Raw genomic sequence first — 19,359 nt, 5'->3', positions numbered from 1 at the left:
CGCCAAACCTGGCGCGAGGGTCTGTTGAGGGCAGCAGCTTCTGAAACACCGGCCCGCCAGGTGTGAGGGGATCTCCTACTGACTCCCAGCCTCAGTTAATCAAACGGGAGTTTTAGTCACTTTGAAATCAATTTTACCAGAGTTATGTAGTAAATTGAATTTTATTTTAAATAATGTCAATTATGCAAATAAAATATTAAGCATCTGCCATGAGCATTAATAGTCTTTGTCACACCCGAGGACAAAAGACATTTTAGTTCTGTATTTATTTGATTGCACCCAGCCAAGATGTCTTAATCTCTTAGACTGCTGTAACGACAAACACTTCCATACTTTCTTCAGGCTGAAACAAAAACCATTCATAGCAGGTGTCAGTGCAATATCAAACAGCTCATTTAGCACATTTTCACACAAGAATTAAAGCAGCATCTAGGTAATAACCGTAAGAGCAGAGAGAAAACTGTTGCTGTTTTTGACAGCAGCTTTGTGTATGAGGAGCTCAGCTCTGGTATCTCCTGGGACTGCAGCACTTCAAGTGTGTCTGTAGCCCTATTGCTAAGGCTGGGTGATTTTTCCCAGCCAGGACTGCTGTTATTTTTTATTTATTTATTTATTTTAGACAACTCATACATTTTAGCAGGGAAAACACAATTCTGAAAACAGACTGATAAAAAAAATCTTACATTGCATAAGGTCTAGTCTTGTGGAGTGGCTAGATTGCTCCACTTCAAAAAATATCAGACCTTAGAAAACTGCTTTTTTGTTGTTTTGTTTATTTGTTGTTTCTCAGTATTCCTGGCCATTCCTCCAGGGATACAATAGTTCCTGCTCTGGGAACTTGCACTGAGGCTCTGATCTTCCAGACACCTTTTTCACAGTAGACCGGACAGGAATCGTGAGTGGCTTGACTTTGGTAGCTGACTTAACTCCCCTCTCCTGCTCGTGGAAATTTCTGGTCACTTACCTGTCTTAACTACTCTGAAAATACTGAGGTTAGGACATGGCACTGTTGATTGTGCAAATGGTTCTTCCATGTGTGTTGCTTTAGAAATGGCCAGCTTGGGTAAGAGACAAAATGCCTGTGAATGTAGTTTGTTGAGCTGCTCCTTTAAAAAACCTCAAAGTACAACCAACCAGTACTCATCTCCCAAATGTCAGAGTACACAGAGGGGAAGTTTTCCTCCCTAGCACTGCATTACTGGCTGAGCATCTCATTTTCCTGTGACCTGTGCACCCATCCTAACAGCCTCACCTTTTCCTTCGCTCCAGGCAGTCTCATACCCCTCAGCAGCTCCCCAGAGCCCTGTTTTCTGTTCGTTTGCAGAAAAAGTGCTGGGAAATGGCTCTAAGTGTTCACATCCATTTATGCTTTCAGAAGGCACATGCACTACCCAACTGCCACATCTCTTCACCTTATGCACAGGAAAGCTCTCCCTGGCCCAGGAGGTGGAGGGAGGCTTTCTAAGAGTTGCTGTTTTTAAAGGGGAGCTTGGTTTAATGCCTGTTCTTCCCTCTGTGGCTTTAAGAAGGTGCCTGGGAGTCCCACTGCTTTATAGCTCTCTGGTGCCTGTCACTATGCTGTGCACAAATAACCACAGTGCCCCTGACATGGAGCCTGGCTCCTGGAACCTCATTTCTCCAGGCAAGGCTTCTGAAAACGGGGCTGGGAGACCTGGGCTCAGGCGTGACTTGCTGCTGGCCTGTAACCTGCACACAGGAACCGTCTGGAGAGCCGTAAACTCAGACCCTGGAGGGCTCTGCTCTGCTCCACAGAGTAATCCAGTCTCAAGGGCAAGACAGACTAACCAGTGCTAAAAACCAGCCCCAGCAGTCAGGGCACTGATGTGGGACTTCCTTCTGTTAGGATTCCTCCCCAGGGCTATGCTGTGTGACATTCCTGGGAGTGTTTGCCCCAGATATGCAGCCCAGATAATGGTGTCACTGCTGCTGCTGCACTGTGGCTCAGCCTGACCTGGGCTCCTCGGGGTAGCTGAAGACGCAGGCAGTAACGTTCACTGCTGGTCGGACAGCAGCGTCCCCTAACCCTTGGCATTTCTGGCTACTGAGCAGGCTCTGATTCAGCTAATGCAGGCTACCGAGGGGACACTGGGGTGGTTGAAGGTGCTGCGACAGCCCCAGTTTTGGAGCAGGAGCACTCGCACAGCACATTGTCAGCTGAGCATCTTTCAAGTTCACTTGTGGCTTCAGCAGGTGATCTTGGTTTGTGGTTCTGGTTGTGATGCATGAAGCACCAGTTTTTGTAGGGCTACAGATAATGATTCTGTAGTTCTTGATTCAAATACCAACTGCACATAACAGCACTGTGAGGAGTTTCTGAAATCTCACTGCCTCTAGCCAGACCCTCTTCTGCTGTGAAAAATCAACTCTGTTCACCCGGACGAGCACTGTACAGTTGTGCCACAGTGCACAGATCTCGGGTTTGTAGCAGGTAAGCTGTTAGCAGCAGTATGAAACCCACATCCTTATTAACATGCTAGATGCACCTTTGGTACAAAGTCCCTACTAAACCACCCATTAACCATGACCTAAGCCACCTCTTTCAAGGACCTCTGGAGCCTTTGTCTCAAGCAAAGAGCAAATGTGACAATGGCCTGCTGCTTTCTGAAAGTGACAGCACTTGCTCTGCCTTGACTTCTGTTTACTTACTGTCTAGTTACATTCGTGTGCTTAAGAGTGGTTCCTCTCTTTCCTGGCTTCTGTTTGCAAACACTTTTCTGGATAGCATTTCTGTTCAGACCTGTGCCTGGCTACAAAATGTTTTTCCCCCTCATTTTCTTGGCAACACAGAAGCGCCTTTGACATGTGAGAAGCTGGTATGAATACTGTAGACAGGACTGCCTGCTGCTTGGTGAGATATTTAAAGGCTGCTGAATTGTTATTCTTAAAAACATGGCTTACTGGTATTAAGGAAACACAAAAGCTTGTGGTGTCAAGTAGTCATCTCCAATTTACTCAGAATTCTCCCCATCCTCACCTAAAATACACACTAATCACAAACATCAAACCAAAAGTTATCCCCTAATGATCCACACTCTGCAGCACCAAGTGTGGCCAAACACCAGCGGTAGCTGTTCCTGGGCATGTGCAAGCAGAGAAGGTCTAAACTGGCAGAGGTGTTTGCAGGGACGTGTCAGTGCCAGGAGAGGTTAAATACAGCTGGAGCTGGGCTCGCATCATTTGGATACACTTCAACTTCAGTACCAAGACTTCATCCAGCTTGGTCACAAAATTCTGAAAATCCTGGAGAGGAAAGCAAAAGGAAAGTTTAGGGAACAACAGTAACAGCAGACTGGAGAAAATCAGCGTACTCTATGTGCTGATGCAGTACATAGATGCATGTTTTCTATTCTGCAGTATAGTAGATTAAATCAATGTTTCCTTATTAAAGTCCTGACCCTCACAGACAAAGTCAATGCCTCTAAATGCTGAGGCTTATTTACTCTGGTAGTTTTAGCTGTTGGTGAAATTACAGCTAATACAATGGTTTGAAAATAAAAATGTATAAAGCACCTGTTATCACCCTTGTAGACCGGTTAGCTTTTCAACAGTTTATTATAGGGACTGTTTATCTGACATGCAGTGTTATTACAATGTACTGAACTCTGCCGCTGACAACCTCTCGTGTTGGATCTACAATCATGAAAATAAACAGTGAGTTGGGCCACTCACTGATCAGACATAATAGCCCATTCCTGAGAGACAGAAGGGATTATTTCACATCAGGTCACAGGGCCAGTCCCACTCCTGCATGGCTACAGGTCTGCTAGATCTGACATGAGAAATACCAGCAGGGTATATAACCTTGGCCAAGGGGTCCTCTACCTTCCAAAGAAACCTGCCACACAATAAAAAGTGACATGGTACTGTGATTAAAACTGAAATGGAGGCAGTTATTTTTAAGTAGGGCTTGTATTAATAAGGCAGCACTCAGACTCGCTCTGCTCTCACTGAGAGCAGTTTGGTGCCTCTGTTCAAGATCAGTGTCTAAGCAGCTGGGAGGAGTCAGCATCCTCAGGGCTGGGGACTTCAACTGCCACCACAGGGAAAATCCATCATCCAGCAGCTCATTTGCCAGGACTCCAGCTATCTCCTGCACTGTATCTTTGTCTTGCAGGGACATCAGGACTGTAATGAAGACCAGAGCAGCTGCCATGGCAGATTTTTCTTAAGCACTTTAAATATTGCTTTGTTCAATATGTGGTCAGTCTTGTAGGAGTCTCTCCTGCAGCCAGAGTTTCATGGCTGGAGAAGTTGCAACTATGTGAAGGTGGAAGGAGAGAAACCAATAAGGGCAGTCAAATCGTAGTTCATTGCCCAAAGAAAGATCATGCTGTGAAATAACACTACAGGTTGTAAGTTGCTCACACACTGCTGGGAGGCCTGGCAAGCTTGTCATAATTCTGCTAGCCAGAAAATGATTGCTTGCTGCAAGGAGCAAATAAATGGTGGGGGGGGGAGAGAAGGGCAGAGGGCTGGTATCCAATGACCAATCTCAAAAGATTTCAAAAAAAAAAAAAAAATATTGCTTTGTATCACTGCATTCTCTGACACAAAACTAATTTGGTTTATGGCTCTTGTGTTTCTTAGTGAACTTCTGTATGTTGTCTGGTAACTCATCCCATGCAGCTGGAAATGACAGCCAATAGGCCGTGTAGTGGCTCTGTTCTGAAATCCCTGAGGCAAAAGTCTCTGTAGCTGTACTTCAGATCTGAGCTGACAGAGTTTAAAATGGCTTGATGACATACTGCAGTAATGGAGCTTGGCTTTACTGATAAAATGAGGGAAATGGGAAAGGCAGGTTCTTTCTGGGAAATGTTAATGAGGGTGCTCACACAGCTGTGACATGTATCTATCTGGATGCAGGAGAAACAGAACTGGGACTGCCCAGCTAGCAGTGGGGCCATGCAGGTACCAGTCTTTAGGTCCAGCCTGAGTCAAGGTCATCTGGGACAAAGATAAGCCAAGAAACACTTGAGTGCCGAACGTCAAAAGCCTGCGAGGGAGCAAGTCACCGTGGTTAGAGCCAGGGGTGGGCACGTCCACAGTGCAGCATCCCAGCGCCGTGCCGTAGGGGCATGCTGTTTGCTGGGGTAGGGACTTACTTGCTCCAGCCTGTAAGGAGAAAAACGTCATGTGGAAAGAGGCCCTGTTTAGTACAGTCTGGCACCCACGATGCAAGGTAGGAGAAAGCTGTTTTATCCTCAGAGACAGGCGGTTCAGAGTTGGCCCATCAGTCCCCTTCTCCCGTGGGGACCTGGCAGTGTGGAGATTGGCAGAGACACAACAGGTCCTGAAACGAGCGGCCTCTCCTAGGACTCGGGGAGCCATCAGAGAACGAGAGGAAGAACTGACGAGGAATGTCACTCAAGTTTATAATCTCTAAGATTAATTTATCCAGGTTCAACAGGCACTGAAATCATCATCTGGAAACACTTACCATTGCAGACATCTGGTTTATCAAGCACTCTTCCTTGAAGCACAAGGATGCCATCTCATCCAGCTGCTGCCGATGTGCCCAAATTACAGCCTGTCTGATGAACATAAAATACACCACGGTTACACAGCCAGCTGCGCTACCTACAATTACTGTTGGCCTCCATAAACCTTTAAGAAGGAGGAATGCCCCAGAGGAAGCTTTGCTGTCCTGTGTCCCAGGCACTCAGAAATTGCACACCAGTGGTGCTTCAAGTGCAGTGGACTACACCGGTTTGGGGTTAAAGATGACCTTGACAACTGAGGCTATCTCAGAGAGCGACCACAGTCTCTCACTAGCAGAGGCAGCACACTCCTTTTTACCATAAGGATATCTAGGAGCAAAAAAATTGTCTAGTTAATTGGTGAAATGGTCAAATTAATTTGGTGAAAAATGGGCAGAGCAAGAAGGCAGTGCTGCTGTTCATTCCTCTGAGCAAGTTTATCTGAACAACAGTGTGTTTTCAGACCTGTGAACGCAGGCCAGTCCTTGGGAGCTGACAGTAGCATCTTCAGTGACTGTCCAGCTGCTCTAGCTGGTTTTCTTTCCATAGAGATGGAACAGCTATCACCTGCTTCTCGATGGGAGGTTTTGATTGGGTTTAGTTAGTTTACAACTTACAGGAAGCCAATTAGTTACTGAGAACTGCAGTTTGTATTGTGATACTCATTCCTCTAGCATTATCCTAGGAAGCTCTAATAGAATAATTGGCTTCCTGTGAGATTTTTAAATATCACTAAATAACAAGCAATCAAATATTTATGAGATAATTATTATAAATGATCATTAATCTTATTAAATAATTATTTCATAGATTGATTTCCCATCAGTCTTTAAAGTACATAATACACAAATAATGGGAAATGTGTCACACATCTAGAATTTCTAAACTTCACAACAAACTTCAGTGATGAGCAAGACTTACTGTGCCTTTTCCAGGGCTTGTCTCTGCCATTTTCCCATCTCTGATGTAGAGCTTGGAGAGCTGCTGCTGGACATGCCTGAGGGGCTCTTTGCATTTGCTGATGGCTTATTGTCTTTGGTTGGAAATCCTGAATCTGCAGGAAAAGTCTCTTGTGTAAAAATACTCTGTGTTAACTTGTTTTTTAGCAACCCCATTTCCCCATTGCTGAACGATGACTTAGCTGGGTCATCAGAATGACTGAAGTCCTTGTTCCTCTGACCTGATGTGGGCTGCAACAGCAGGCTGCTTTCTTGAGAGGGGGACTGGACTGCGTAATCTGTATGTCCCACACTGAGAAAGCAGGATGCACCTGGAAAATAGCTCTTCTCAGGTATATCAGCATTTAATTCCTGAGCCATGGGCTCCACACGGGGTCCTTGATTTGAGTTAGATTTTCTTGAATTACCAGTGTTATCTTCAACATCAGCATCCCACTGTCTGCCACCTTTGTGTGTTGAGTTACTGAGAAACAAACCACCCTCTCTCTCTCCCCTGGAGCCCGTGGATTCAGCTGGAGATGTTTCCGTCAGGTCACGTCCAACAAATAAACTGTGAACGACTCCTTGCTTTGATGAACCCGAGCCCAGGAGGCAGCAGCATGGCTTCACATCACAGCAGGCAGGTGAAAGCCACTTGTCCCCTGTTTGTGGGGAACGCAGCAGGGCACAGTGTCTTCCGCCACGACGCACTTGCTCCCCCAGTTCCAGCATGCTGTCTGTCAGAGCTCTGCTTCTCGTACATTGCCACTTCTCTTCCTCAGACCTGTTCTGGCAGCCTTGCATGTTCATGTCTGACATCGGCTTCACATGGGGGGACTTCTCTTGGTTAGAAGACTCTGCAGCAGTTGTTTCCTCGCAGTCAAGGAGGGATAGTGTGTGAGAGGCCATCAGCTCAGAAGTGAATTCTGATGAACAACTCGAAGATCCACAGTGGTTAACTCCATTTTTTTGAGCTTTCCATTCAACATCTCCTGCAAGGGTGGCCTGTCTATCCAAAGTGGATTCTTCCTTCTCTTTGTGCTGGAGGTCGATCTCTTTGCCCTCTGGAGTTTCCGATTTCAATACAGGAGAAACATATGAGTTTGAAGCATCCTCTTCTGGAGTTACGGTGGCTTCACTGGAGTAAATGAAACATCTGCGTTTGGATTTGTACTGTTTGTGATCAGCTAGGAGATCTTTGTCATTTTTCCAGTTACAAGCAGGATCTTCCTGCAAGCAGTAGGGTTTTTCTGCAGTATTGCTTGGAGAGGACTCAATAGTTAAGTCATAGCTCCAGTCTGATGGAGTTTTGCTGCAGCCTGCATTTTTAATGGATTCTTCTGCCTTTGGGCTGCCCCCACTATGATTCCAGCTGTCATCTAGTTCATGTTCTTGCATGGATATTGCATATTTAAAAAATAAATCCTGACGCTTTTGGCCTTTTTGCTCTTCTTCAGTTCCTTGTTCTCTTTGATGAAGGAAAAATGAATGTTGACTGCATTTGCTGGCATTTCTTTTCATGCTCTTTTCACTGCAGACAGGTGAGAAAGAATCTTCACTGAAATCACTGTCATCCAGATCTTCCAGCTGCATCCCCTCTTTGCTCTGTACTTCTGTGGGAGTAAGGCTCAGCTCCTGCTTCACTTGAATCTCCTGGGGCTTGTACTGTGTTAAAAACCTCTCAAGAGGTTGATAGTTCAAATTTTGCTGTAGAATAGGTGGCTGCTGAAACTGCTGGTGATAAAGGCGTAAATGCTCTTCCCTTTCCTTCTGAAATGGAGGCATATTTGTCCAGGTTTCAACACATTGTTTAGCAAAGGTGTTTCCCCATTCCTGTCTGCTGTTAGAAGGCAGATTTCCATCTCCAAAGGAAAAATCATCTCTAGAAACAAGCTGTTTCTGAACAGGTTGCACTGTCTGGACTTTCAGGCACTGGACAGGTGATCTGTCTTGCATATACTTGTCTCTCTGGCCACTCTCTCTTGTTTCTGCCATGGCAGCATTTTTGATGACAAAATCCTTCACAGTGGGGATCTTTTCAGAGTGTGGGGACAGATCATCAGTCTTCTTCTTCAGGGGATGTGCTATCCGTAGAACTCCCTTAACTGGGTTAGTGTGGTGGAACCAGGGTGAGCTGGGATTTCCTTTGTAGGCATGTCCTTTGTTGATTCCTCTGGGGCTGGAGGCAAAAGGGACACTCGCTGGCTGGAGTGCTGCAGGACATGCCTTTGTTTTTGTAGAATTTAAAGGATGCTGGAGGCCTAGCTTCACTTTTTTTGGAGAGCTCTTCTCACCAGGTGGCAAAGAGGGACAGTTTTGGACACGTTTTGGAGATAAGTTTCCAATTGTCCGCTGCCTGTTTGTGACAGGGGTCGAAAATTTAATCCCTTTCTTCAGCTCTTTGACCCTGCAAGTGAGACTGGCTTTAGATGTCATGCTTTCAGATAAAATAAGTGTTTTCAGAATGAACTAATGCTTTCACAGATTAAGGCTAAACACTGAATTCACTGTCATGATTTCTGGTTTAATTGTCAGTGACCCACACAGGTATCAAAACCCCTCTGCCAATATGCCTGAACTTCTGGAAAGGTCTACAGCAGTGTTTTGAAGTGCTTCCTTGAACAGAGCACAACAGGTCAAATGAGTGAAGATGGCCTCTGCTTCAGTGCAAGAGGGTTGCACTTCCACACTTTATAATGCAGCATCGCACAGTGCCAGCTCAAGACAAGCTAGTACTCTCCACAGAACGTCACAGGGTCCCACAAGACACAAATTAGGGTCTTTCGAGTAGTTGCAGTGGGGCTAATTAGCTCAGGTGATACATGTACAGGGCTACAGTGCTCCTGGACCATACTTCAGAGCATCTGTGAAGAGCTGCTTCACTGGTATCACCCTATCCCCTCAACTGCTTCCTGTACTCCTCTTCCCCATAAGCATCTCTTGTTTCTTAACTCCAGCACTGCACAGCCTGTAATTTACCTCCTCCTGTGTAGCAGGGAAGGTGAAGGACTTGCACACATTCTAGGAAGAACTACAATACAAAGTTAAAACAAAACTTTTGTCTGCTGAGGTTAGTAATCCTGCAGCTGCACAGTGATATTTTTATCAATAAAAACTGTCATCGGAAAGGATTTAGAAGGCCCAGAGAATTCCAAGAGTTGGAACATGTAAGCATTTTATTTGCATTGTGAAAATTGTATTTGTTGCCTAAATCGACATTTCCAATATAACCAAACTCAAATATAACTACAAACATCATATATTACTTTTTTAATTTGTCTTTTTTAGCTTGGCAAGATTGAGTTTCATCACCTACCTGTCAGCATATCGTAAAGTGTTCAGGGTGTGCTCTGTAGCTATGTGGCTAGGTGATACATTGGCTATCATACATGTCTTGGAATTGCCAATGAAAGAATCTTTTAGCACCTAGGGTTGGAAGGAAAAAAAATAACATCCTTAGCAATTCATGTACCTTTCATTTCCTGTAAACTAGCAACATTTACAGAGGCAGTTTAACTTGAGTCAGGTGATGCACAGTTGCTCTTTTTTTTTATTAAATGTAGTCCTCTTGTCTCTATTTGTCTTGCAATTCTTTGTTTACAATTTAAAATGAATATGATTGTTAATCAAGCCTCTGAACAAGCAACAGGTGCCCATATGTCTGAGTAATAAAGCATATGTTACAACTGGAATGAAGAAATGATGAAAACTCCCAAGACTGTAACTGCACAGAAAATGCAAGATTGATTGCAGACTGTGTGGAGATGGATGGTAACTCTGAATTAGTCTGGCAAGTGGGTTTGAGGGTTTGGTTTGGTTTTAGATTTTGGTTTATTCACTTTTGACCATACCAGTCCCCAGGATTGACTGGAGGAAATGGCAGTTGGCCTTTATTCTGTGATTACCTTTTATCTTTTCTTCAAGAGTTTAATAGCAGTTATTGAATTATATCCTTTCAATTATTTATTTATTTGTTTATTTATTTATTTAGTCCTCATCAGGGAAGCCTCTGCTGTTGCTTTTCTGCTCGTTTTACCTGAGTTAATTTGCTTTGCCGGAAAGGAGTATGTGCATGTTCCTGATCCAACGCTCGAATGCATTCCTTTAGCTACCAAAAGAAAAAAAAAAAAATACAAAGAGTGGGAAAAACATATCAGTCACACACTGGCAAGGAACTGAATTGCATCAGACCTAAACTGCAAATGTACTATTTCCCTCATGCACCTTTGACTCCTTCAATGTGATGTCCCTCACAAGGGAGTTTGCTGCTGCCACAGCCACGAGCAGCCAGCTTCAGCCAGTGCAGCTATCAGCAGCAGTTCAGCTGCACTCACAGAGAGCAAAGCTACCACACAGAACACAGCTAGCCCCGCTTGACAGCTCTCTGGGCTATACAAAATGCAAGAAGCTGGGTAAATAACACACATTTAGCACGTACAGAGCTCCGCATTGCTGTGGAAATGCTGCTGCCTGCACCATAGGTTAACTAGTTTGGAGCCAGATTGGGTGTGCTGCAGCTTACAGAGCACGTGGTCCCTAAAAACAAAGCTTTTTGAGCTTCAGCTCTTAGGAGGTTCTTTCTTCTAAGAGCTCTTCCCCTTGCAAAAATACCCCAACACTTTGGGCCACAGCAGTGCAAATTTCTTATGCCACTCTGGCAATATTTCAATACCTTAGTCAGGGATAGCATGAGCTAATGAGTGCATATTCCTCCCATACTGATTATAATCTGCAGTCTACATGTCCTATCTGTGCATGGGTACACTGGGCTGTTAGAAGGCAGCTGATCTCAAGCCATTTGCTCTTCAGAGCAGCACAAGGCACCAAAACCAACCAAAGTGGGGAGCATGGACCAGCACAAAACAATTAGCTGTGAGGGGATCTGGATTGAAATCCAGGTTCAAGCCCGCGCTCAGAAGGTAGTAATGATACAGCCTGTCTGAATGAACATGTCACTGTGACCTTTGACAGGCTAATAAGAACTATAACACAAAGCACCAAGAATGAATCAACAGACTATCCAGGGAATGGAGATAGATCTACAGGATTCCAATTGAAACTAACAGGACATGAGCAGCCAGCTACAGCTATGCCTTTCACAGAACATTAGATCTTCTTATTGTTAAAAACCACCAGAGGTAGCCTGTAGTCTTGAAGAAATATCATGTGATTTACTGCCAGCCTTGGAAAAAGAGGTCATGTTCAGACTCAAGGATGTGCATCTTTTTGCCATGTTTCCACTGGAATAAACATAATAGCATCACACTCTGTATCAAGCCTGAATGCTCTCTAAAACTGGCAGAAATAGACTGTATAGCCATGAGACAAGTAATTTAGCGCAAATATCGAAGGAAAAGTAAGATTACAGTATTGTCATGGTGATACTAGCATGAAGCAGACTTCCCACATTTAAAGCTACATTCTACATACACCCACTTAAAATACTTATTTCTCACTTTTACTGCATTTTATTAAAAATTGCACCTCTAACAACTAAGAGATCAAACTATTCTAATTTTTTTATTCTGCTTCTCATAATTGCAGTGTCTGAATGTCTTCTACTTGAAATCAAGGTGAATAGTCAAACTAGCAGCAAACTTCAAACTTCATGTCTTTTAAAGCCTGAAAAGACCATTATGATCACCGAGGGCAGAGCTAGGTTTTACAGGCTGCAGGTCATGTAGACTTACCCAAAGTTGCCTTTTATAGTTAATTCAGTCACTTCTTGCAGACTGCCTAGGAATTTACTCAGCTTCACACAATACCAAAAATACAGAGTGTGACTCTGATTTTAAAGTTCCTTTTAAAAGAGTTTCATGACCTTAAATTAAGACTTACTTCTCAGGAGTCCTTTCTATTCAGGTCCTGACTCCTCATGCCACTCAGTTATTCACCGGCAAGTACTCAAGAAAGCATGAAGTACAGAAACACATCCACTTTACAGGCTGTCTCCCAGTATGAATGCTGACATTCCACAGCAGGAAAGCCTCTGTGGTAAAGAACATTCTACACTCTCAAAACAGAGCGAGCCATCTCCTGTTTACCGCACACTAAGAGGCGAGTTGTGTGCACTAAGTTCTGCACTGTTGACTCATACTCGCTGATTGCGTATCACCTTTAGTTTCACTTAGACATCAGTGAGTTTGGCTCATTTGAATTAAAGGATGTGCAAAGCCTTCTGCAGTTTATACTTAAAGACACTTCTGCTTCATCTTGGATCGCATTTCTCTGCTCCTTGTCCCTCTTTACGTCACTGTGTACACTTATAAAAGACAGTTTGCATTAAGGGTGCACTTCCTGTTCCTTCCTCCACACACAAATTGCTAGTTTCTGTGCTCTTGAGTATTTAAGTCCTTTTCTCTTTATCTGAACACCACTGAGTTCAAGTGGTGAAAATAACCAGCAGGAACTGATGTGCTTTTATGAAACAAATATGGCTATCCCAAGCCCCTATTCTCTGGAACTAAAAGGGACAAAACTTTCTATGTAAAATATGAGACACTTATTATACTATACTATAGTATACTATACCTAACTTTCTCTGTGTTGTGGCTGGCTGTAAGAATTGATTAAAAAATACTTTCTATTCATCACAAAAATGTAAGAGGGAAAACCTTCTTAAATTGTCTTTCAGGCATGAGACAAATTAAACTGGACATACTTAGTACTTTGGTTACTTTTCCACGGAATACATACATATATTATTCAGTTAATTTTTATCCTAAAACACACACTTATAACTAAATACAAAACCTTCCCCAGACACGCTAGTAGCTTACTGCTAAGAGACTTTGGTTTATTTCTGCTCCTTCCATTTTTGTTTGTCGATCCGAGTCTCTGGCATCAGCTGCCCTTTCACTGCCGGCCAAGTCAATGAATGATATCCTAGAAAAAGCAAAGTTGCATTTATCTTAGGGGCTTTTTGTTTTTGTTTGGTTTTCTTTTTTTCCTTTTTTAAACCAGAGGGCTGCAACACACATCAGAAGAATGATTAGAAATGACTGCTTTTCAACAAGGAGAAATACCCACCGGAATTAATTGAGGCACCAAAAGAAGCATAGCAGCAGGAACAGTGTCAGATCACCCTGGCACTAACACAATCATAATAAAAAGTGTAATTGCATGTAATGAGAGTGCTCCACAGTCTAATGGGTACGCTGTTTAAAGTGCAACACAGTCACCTCTCCAGATAATCACTGTGCAGAGTTTCTGATGAACACAGTTAAAGAAATTGTAAATTTCTTGATTCTCCTTTCACATAAAACAGAAAACTGTCCTGTCAAATGGAAATTCAGGACAATATGAACAGAAATTTCCAGTGTAGTAAGTAATACACTGAGCTTTCAGTGTTCCTTGTCCCTTCCTTCCACAGAACTCCATTAATCCCATTCACATTGCCTAGCTCTGGGTGCCAGCTGTTGTACTGACTGTTGCACTGTATCTCTGTCTTTGCCCTGCTTCTTCTAGAACAGCCATGACTTCTCTTATAGGCATATCTTGGGATCCTTTCCCCACTCCAGCTCCACCTCATTTTCAGTAACAAAATGGGGCACACATGCCACACCTACATGACCACATACACTTCTATTTCTATGCCTATGCCTGACTGTTCTGCCTTTCCCTCTCTTCACTATTTGTGGCTCTTCCTTTTTGCCTTGTATTTAAAATAAGATCCTGGGAAGCAAGACTGCATGGTAGTTGCTGAAAGGGTGTGTCAGCATGGGTTTTTGACACTCAGCAATAATATAGATACCTAGACCTCTTTCCTCAGACCTATTTCTTGGGGTTGTTTAGTCTGGAGAAAAGATGACTGAGGAAAGGCACAATTGCAGTCTTCAAATAAGTAAAATGGCTGCTACAAGAGGAAGCAAACTGCTCTTTTTGTCTGCTGCAGATAGCATCAGAGTCACACTCTCAAATTATCAAGGAGGTTTAGGTGAGGTACTATGATTCCTCAGGCCAAAGGCAAACATCTCTAATGAAATCACCTCCACCTGAGCTAGTCATCCCAGGCTCCCTTTGTAGTCAATTACAGGACAGAGATGCTTTGAGGGGCAAATCCATCCAACTAATTTAGGTTGACTCTGCAGAATGGTATGAATGGGATCACAGAAATTACTGTTTCTTCCTACTGACTTCAAAGGTGATGAGCTCACAGGTGGATGTGCCCATTGCAGACATCTACCTTTATCCAGACGAACACAAGGCAGGAAGAGCTTTCTAACACTGAAGATAAAGGGATGGATTTGATTGCCAAACTCCTTCACTGGAAATTTTTTACAAACAAGTTTGACAAAGCTCTCACATACGTGGCTTAAGCACTCTCCCTGGGAACAGAGAAAGGACCGTGAAACTTCTCAAAGTTCCTTTGAATCCTATCTTCTGATTTAACCCACAGCTGACCACTAACTCAACACCTCCTCTTTGCCTCTCAGATGTCCCTGGGCTTAAGTTCCTCATCAGTCCTGAGCGCTCCCACTTCTAGTCTTACCTTCCAAATGTCCTGTTGGCTGTGTCTTTAATTTGGATTTGGATGATAGCATGAGATCGAGAGGAATCTGAGTTGACTCCAGTAGCTCCTGTGCTACGTTCTTTTCCCCCCTTCAGAATCACCTGCAAAATAAAAGGGACAAAATCCAAGCAAATTATAGATAAAAACACAGTCTCTCAGAAAAAGATCTTGTCCTAAGATGAGGAAACATTAAGAGGAATGGTTCATTACAGACTTAAAATTTGGTGCAAGGCAGACATTAAATTAGACTGAATCCCTTCCCATGTTTCTTTCAGAACGTTGTATATGGAATTCCTTATCCTGACACTACAGAGCTCAGAGAGGTAAATTGTTGCATTGCACATTCACTCAGTTATGCAAAATATCCAAAGTATAAAATTTAAAAAAAAGAAGTATGGCAAAGAAAGAAAGTAAGACTGCAGACATGACCTAAGAGACTCCTGAGATTGATTATTTGTTGTGTTCCTTTAAAATTTTACTTTTTCATGTAACAGGTGGGTACTGTTATCCAGGAAGTTATACACCAAGTGCCAAAACCTTTCTCCATTTCCATAACTAAGAGAAACTATGTGGAGTAAGGAACAACGTTTAAAGATCAATTATACTCAATACAACAACAAAATAAGAAAACAAGGAAGAGAGGCAAGGCAGAAGGACAAAGGCTCCTTCAAGATACAAATCTGGATAATTCTCTTTTGAAAACTGTTAAGGACTATCACAAAGTCTAGCAGCAACTGCAGCAGGGAATTCATAAAACAGTCATTAATTTTTTTTTTTGTTGTAAGAACAAATTAAAAAGTATCTAGCAAAATCATTATGTTCTCAGATGTGCATTATTTATGCTTTTCAGTGGCCAGTTCTCAACCAGCAACCTAAACAACTGCTGCAGCTCCCAAGCATTGTATTAGTGCTAAACGCAGATAATTTCAGAACCAAAGCCAACATCAGTGAATAACGAGGAATGTATTCAAGACTCTTCCCACATTATCTGTTGCAGACTATTCAGAAGCTCTGAGTCAAACCAGTGACATTTCTGCGTTCAAAAGGGCCTGTGGACAATATCAAATTATTTTTTTGCTGAGATACCTGTAAGAATAAATAAGAATTTCATGCCCTTCTATGTGTGGAATGTGATAATACAAAGGAATGTGTCAACCAACCATACAGCAAATTTACACTCTAATTTGCAGAAGCATGACCAGCATGTCTTGAAGCTTCGAGTTAATGGTAAGATGAAGAACAAAATTAAATGGAATACAAGTGGGCAACACCATACCAATTTCAATGATTCAATTACACTATCAGGCACTTGTAATTTACACTTCCTTATTGAGAAAGGAATTAAACTACGCAAAGTCATGCTAAATTGAAAGCAGATTTAATCAGCTTGCTTGCTGCAGGACAATGCAGAAAATTTACCAGTGCCCTTTTAGGGCTCAGCCAGGCAGGGAAGGAAAACTAAATCTTTGCTTATGCTGATTGTCAGCTACTGTTTAAAGATCCTAGTTTTGTTTGGCTGTTATGACCATCATTACCTAAGCAGTGTCTTAATCCTAATTCAGATCAATACCTCAGTCTTAAGTATTTTCTTATTTCTAATTCTATTAATTTTCAAATTTCAAATTTCTATCATTGTCCCACATCCACATACCAGAAAATTTAAGAGAAAATATTTATCCAGTTTTTAGGGTCCCTTACTAAGACATTATTTAATTTCTGGAATAGTGATGGCAGTCTATCTCTTGGCAAAGATCCTACCATAAGGAGTGGCAGCCGAAGCGACAGCTGTAAATCAACAGCTTACACATTGCTAAAACAAGTCACAGTGACCCAGGAAGCTTACAGAATAAAGGCACGATGACTAGTGCTCCTCAGTGCTCTGCTGGGGCTGTGAATTTCAGAACCTTGACCAAGGAACATACACATGTACTACACAACAAGCAACAATCTCTATAAATGATGTATCTCACAAATCAGCAAATCAGGCTCTAGAAGACAAAAAAAATGTAAACACAGAGGTTACCTCCAACAGTAGATCTACAGAGTCCACCTGAACCTCCCGCAGCCCTACTATCTGAACGACATGCTTGCTGTCTTCTCTTGCAAAAAGTCTGAAAATGAAACAATGAAGAAAGGAGATTTCTGAAATCTCAAATTGCAGCAATATAAACACATGTCAGTGCTATGACACTGTGAAGAAGCAGTCAAGGCTACTGACTGTGGAGAGGCACCACTGCCATTCATTTACTTTCAGAGCTGAAGAGGTATTTAATTTATAACATGTACCACTGACATTTCACTATTAAAGAGACATTAGCAATGCATTTCTGCTAATTCAGGAATATAATATATAGGGAAGTAAATTATTATGCCTACATTTTAGAGTTAATGTCCCTCTTTAAATGGCATCTCAGGCTTCTCTAGGAAGTTCAGACTGTAAGTTATGCTCTGTTCAAGTTCTCAAGAGTTTTGCACAGGATTTTAAAGCAATTCCCACAGCCACAGTCAGATTTCAGAGCACCTCTGCTATGAATCCCACGGAAGTGTTATAGAATACAGGAAAAATACAATGCACATGGGACAAGTTTAATCTTCCTCTTCAGTGACATGTAAGATAGCTAATGGACATGCAAAGAAACTAAGGACACTCTTTCTTCCTTAGTAAATTGACTCCTTACATAACAGATTACACTACCTGTTCCTTAAAGAACGTTTTGGAAAAAGGGAACACACAAGCACAGAAACAGGTGCCTCCTTTTTGAACAGATGCTCAAGTCCCCACACAGAAATCCTTTCGAGCCCTCCAGTGTGTTCTAAGGATAGTGCTCTCAAGGCTGCTACAGGACTCCAGCTGACAGGTAATGTTCCTTCAAGATCACTCAAAGATTTCACTGCTGAGATCTTCACTCACTGTTATTTTATTTAGAGATTTCAAACCATGGTGATTTTTTCATACCAAGTATGTACTGAGTTGTCCCAGTTTCCATTCTGGATGGAGCTCCTATAGGAATATACATCCATCCAAATGACTCTGGGGCTGAGGTGCTACTACTGAAGGGATGGCATCATCACTTGCAGAGGCTTGCTCCTGTTGGGTCATGGGGCTGCCAGGAAAAGGCACTCAGGAAGAAGGTGAGCAGACTGCAGTGTCAAGCACAAGTGGGAGATCAGCAGGATCTTCAGAGACTAGAGTGGCAAGAGCCAAAGCTCCGCTGGCACAGCAGGAGGGACAGAGATTATGTTTGAGCAGGGAAAGACAGGGACTCCACAGTGGTTGGGGTAGGAACTTCTGACCACAAGAAGGTTTTTCCTCTACCTTTGGATGTTCAGCTATTATATTATAGCGTAAGCAAAACAGCATGAGCTCATATCTCAACTATAGGTCCTTATTCTTACTTATTTCCCCACCCTCTCAAATAGTAAAAACCAGGAGCCCCTATCAATGCCATAGTATTTAGTGTCATGTTCTGCCTTCCTCTCTTAAGTAGCTCCTAGCAACAACCCTAATTAAATATGTAACATTTACTAAAACCAGTAATGTTAAAAGTAGTTGCATAACTGATTTATAAGCAGTAACTGATTCATAACCATAGGTTTATAGTAAAACATATTTTTATTTAAATACCTCTTCCTTCCATTTAGCAGGTCATAAAGCTGTCCACAGTAGATCTCATAAAAACTGATCAAAACGATGAGATCTTTTCTTGACTGTGATGCTTCCAGGTGTCTAAAGATGTCCTTGGCAGCCAAGGCGTAGAGTCCTGGGTTCCGGTGAGTACCTATCATAGTGTAGGTCTTGCCAGCACCAGTCTGCCCATATGCAAAGCAGGTTGCATTGCCTCTGTGAAGATAACATATTTTTAGTGTCATAACCTATTTATTCACATCTATTAAAAAAGATTTTGCAGTGTCAATATCTATCTATAGTGGCCTCTTGGCAGTAAGGCTTGGTTTGCTATCCTATCTGGGAAACTGTAAAACATTTAACAGTGATTCCCAAGCATGCCCTATGGAGGTCTGGCATGTCACAGACTGCTGGCTCTCCTTCCTTCTTCCCAACGCTAAAAATGCATTTGAGGAAACTAACAATTCATTATTGTTCTTCCAGCTGTTTAGATCCTTAAGTATCATAGGATTATGAATGGGAATCCTACTGATTATGAATCACAGAGAAAATGACTGTGACACGAGATGCAAAACAGTCACAAGTCAGGTTCTGTATTACCATGTTGTACTGGATGAAAATTAATGCTCCTGCACTATAATTTTCTGAGCAAGGTTACTTTGTCTCTGGCTGCAGTCCTGAATGCAGCTAAATCAACCTGAAGAGTTGTTGTTGCCTAAGGGAAGGTCTTGCTCTTCCTTTCCTCTGCTCCCAGCTGTGTGACCTACCCACTGACCCACCCCTGCC

General features: G+C 42.6%; 1 protein-coding gene across 1 annotated transcript in view; it reads right to left on the bottom strand.

Annotated features, from left to right (window-relative positions):
- Positions 1-216: 216 nt before the first annotated feature.
- The window catches only part of KIF24 (kinesin family member 24), a 32,119-nt gene continuing 12,976 nt past the window's right edge, over positions 217-19,359 (bottom strand). Inside the window, exons 5-13 of the mRNA XM_026865596.1 lie at positions 18,574-18,789; positions 16,972-17,059; positions 14,928-15,049; positions 13,216-13,321; positions 10,473-10,544; positions 9,753-9,862; positions 6,420-8,843; positions 5,459-5,552; positions 217-3,261 (exon numbers count right to left, since the gene is read on the bottom strand). Of these exons, the coding sequence (XP_026721397.1) occupies positions 3,121-3,261; positions 5,459-5,552; positions 6,420-8,843; positions 9,753-9,862; positions 10,473-10,544; positions 13,216-13,321; positions 14,928-15,049; positions 16,972-17,059; positions 18,574-18,789 (3,373 nt within the window). The 3' untranslated portion in view covers positions 217-3,120. The remainder of the gene's footprint in view (positions 3,262-5,458; positions 5,553-6,419; positions 8,844-9,752; positions 9,863-10,472; positions 10,545-13,215; positions 13,322-14,927; positions 15,050-16,971; positions 17,060-18,573; positions 18,790-19,359) is intronic.

Source organism: Athene cunicularia (assembly GCF_003259725.1).
Source record: "Athene cunicularia isolate RWA chromosome Z unlocalized genomic scaffold, athCun1 chrZ_part1, whole genome shotgun sequence".
Taxonomy (NCBI): domain Eukaryota; kingdom Metazoa; phylum Chordata; class Aves; order Strigiformes; family Strigidae; genus Athene; species Athene cunicularia.
Note: the sequence above shows the minus strand (reverse complement) of the source record. Positions and strands in the feature narration are given on the sequence as shown.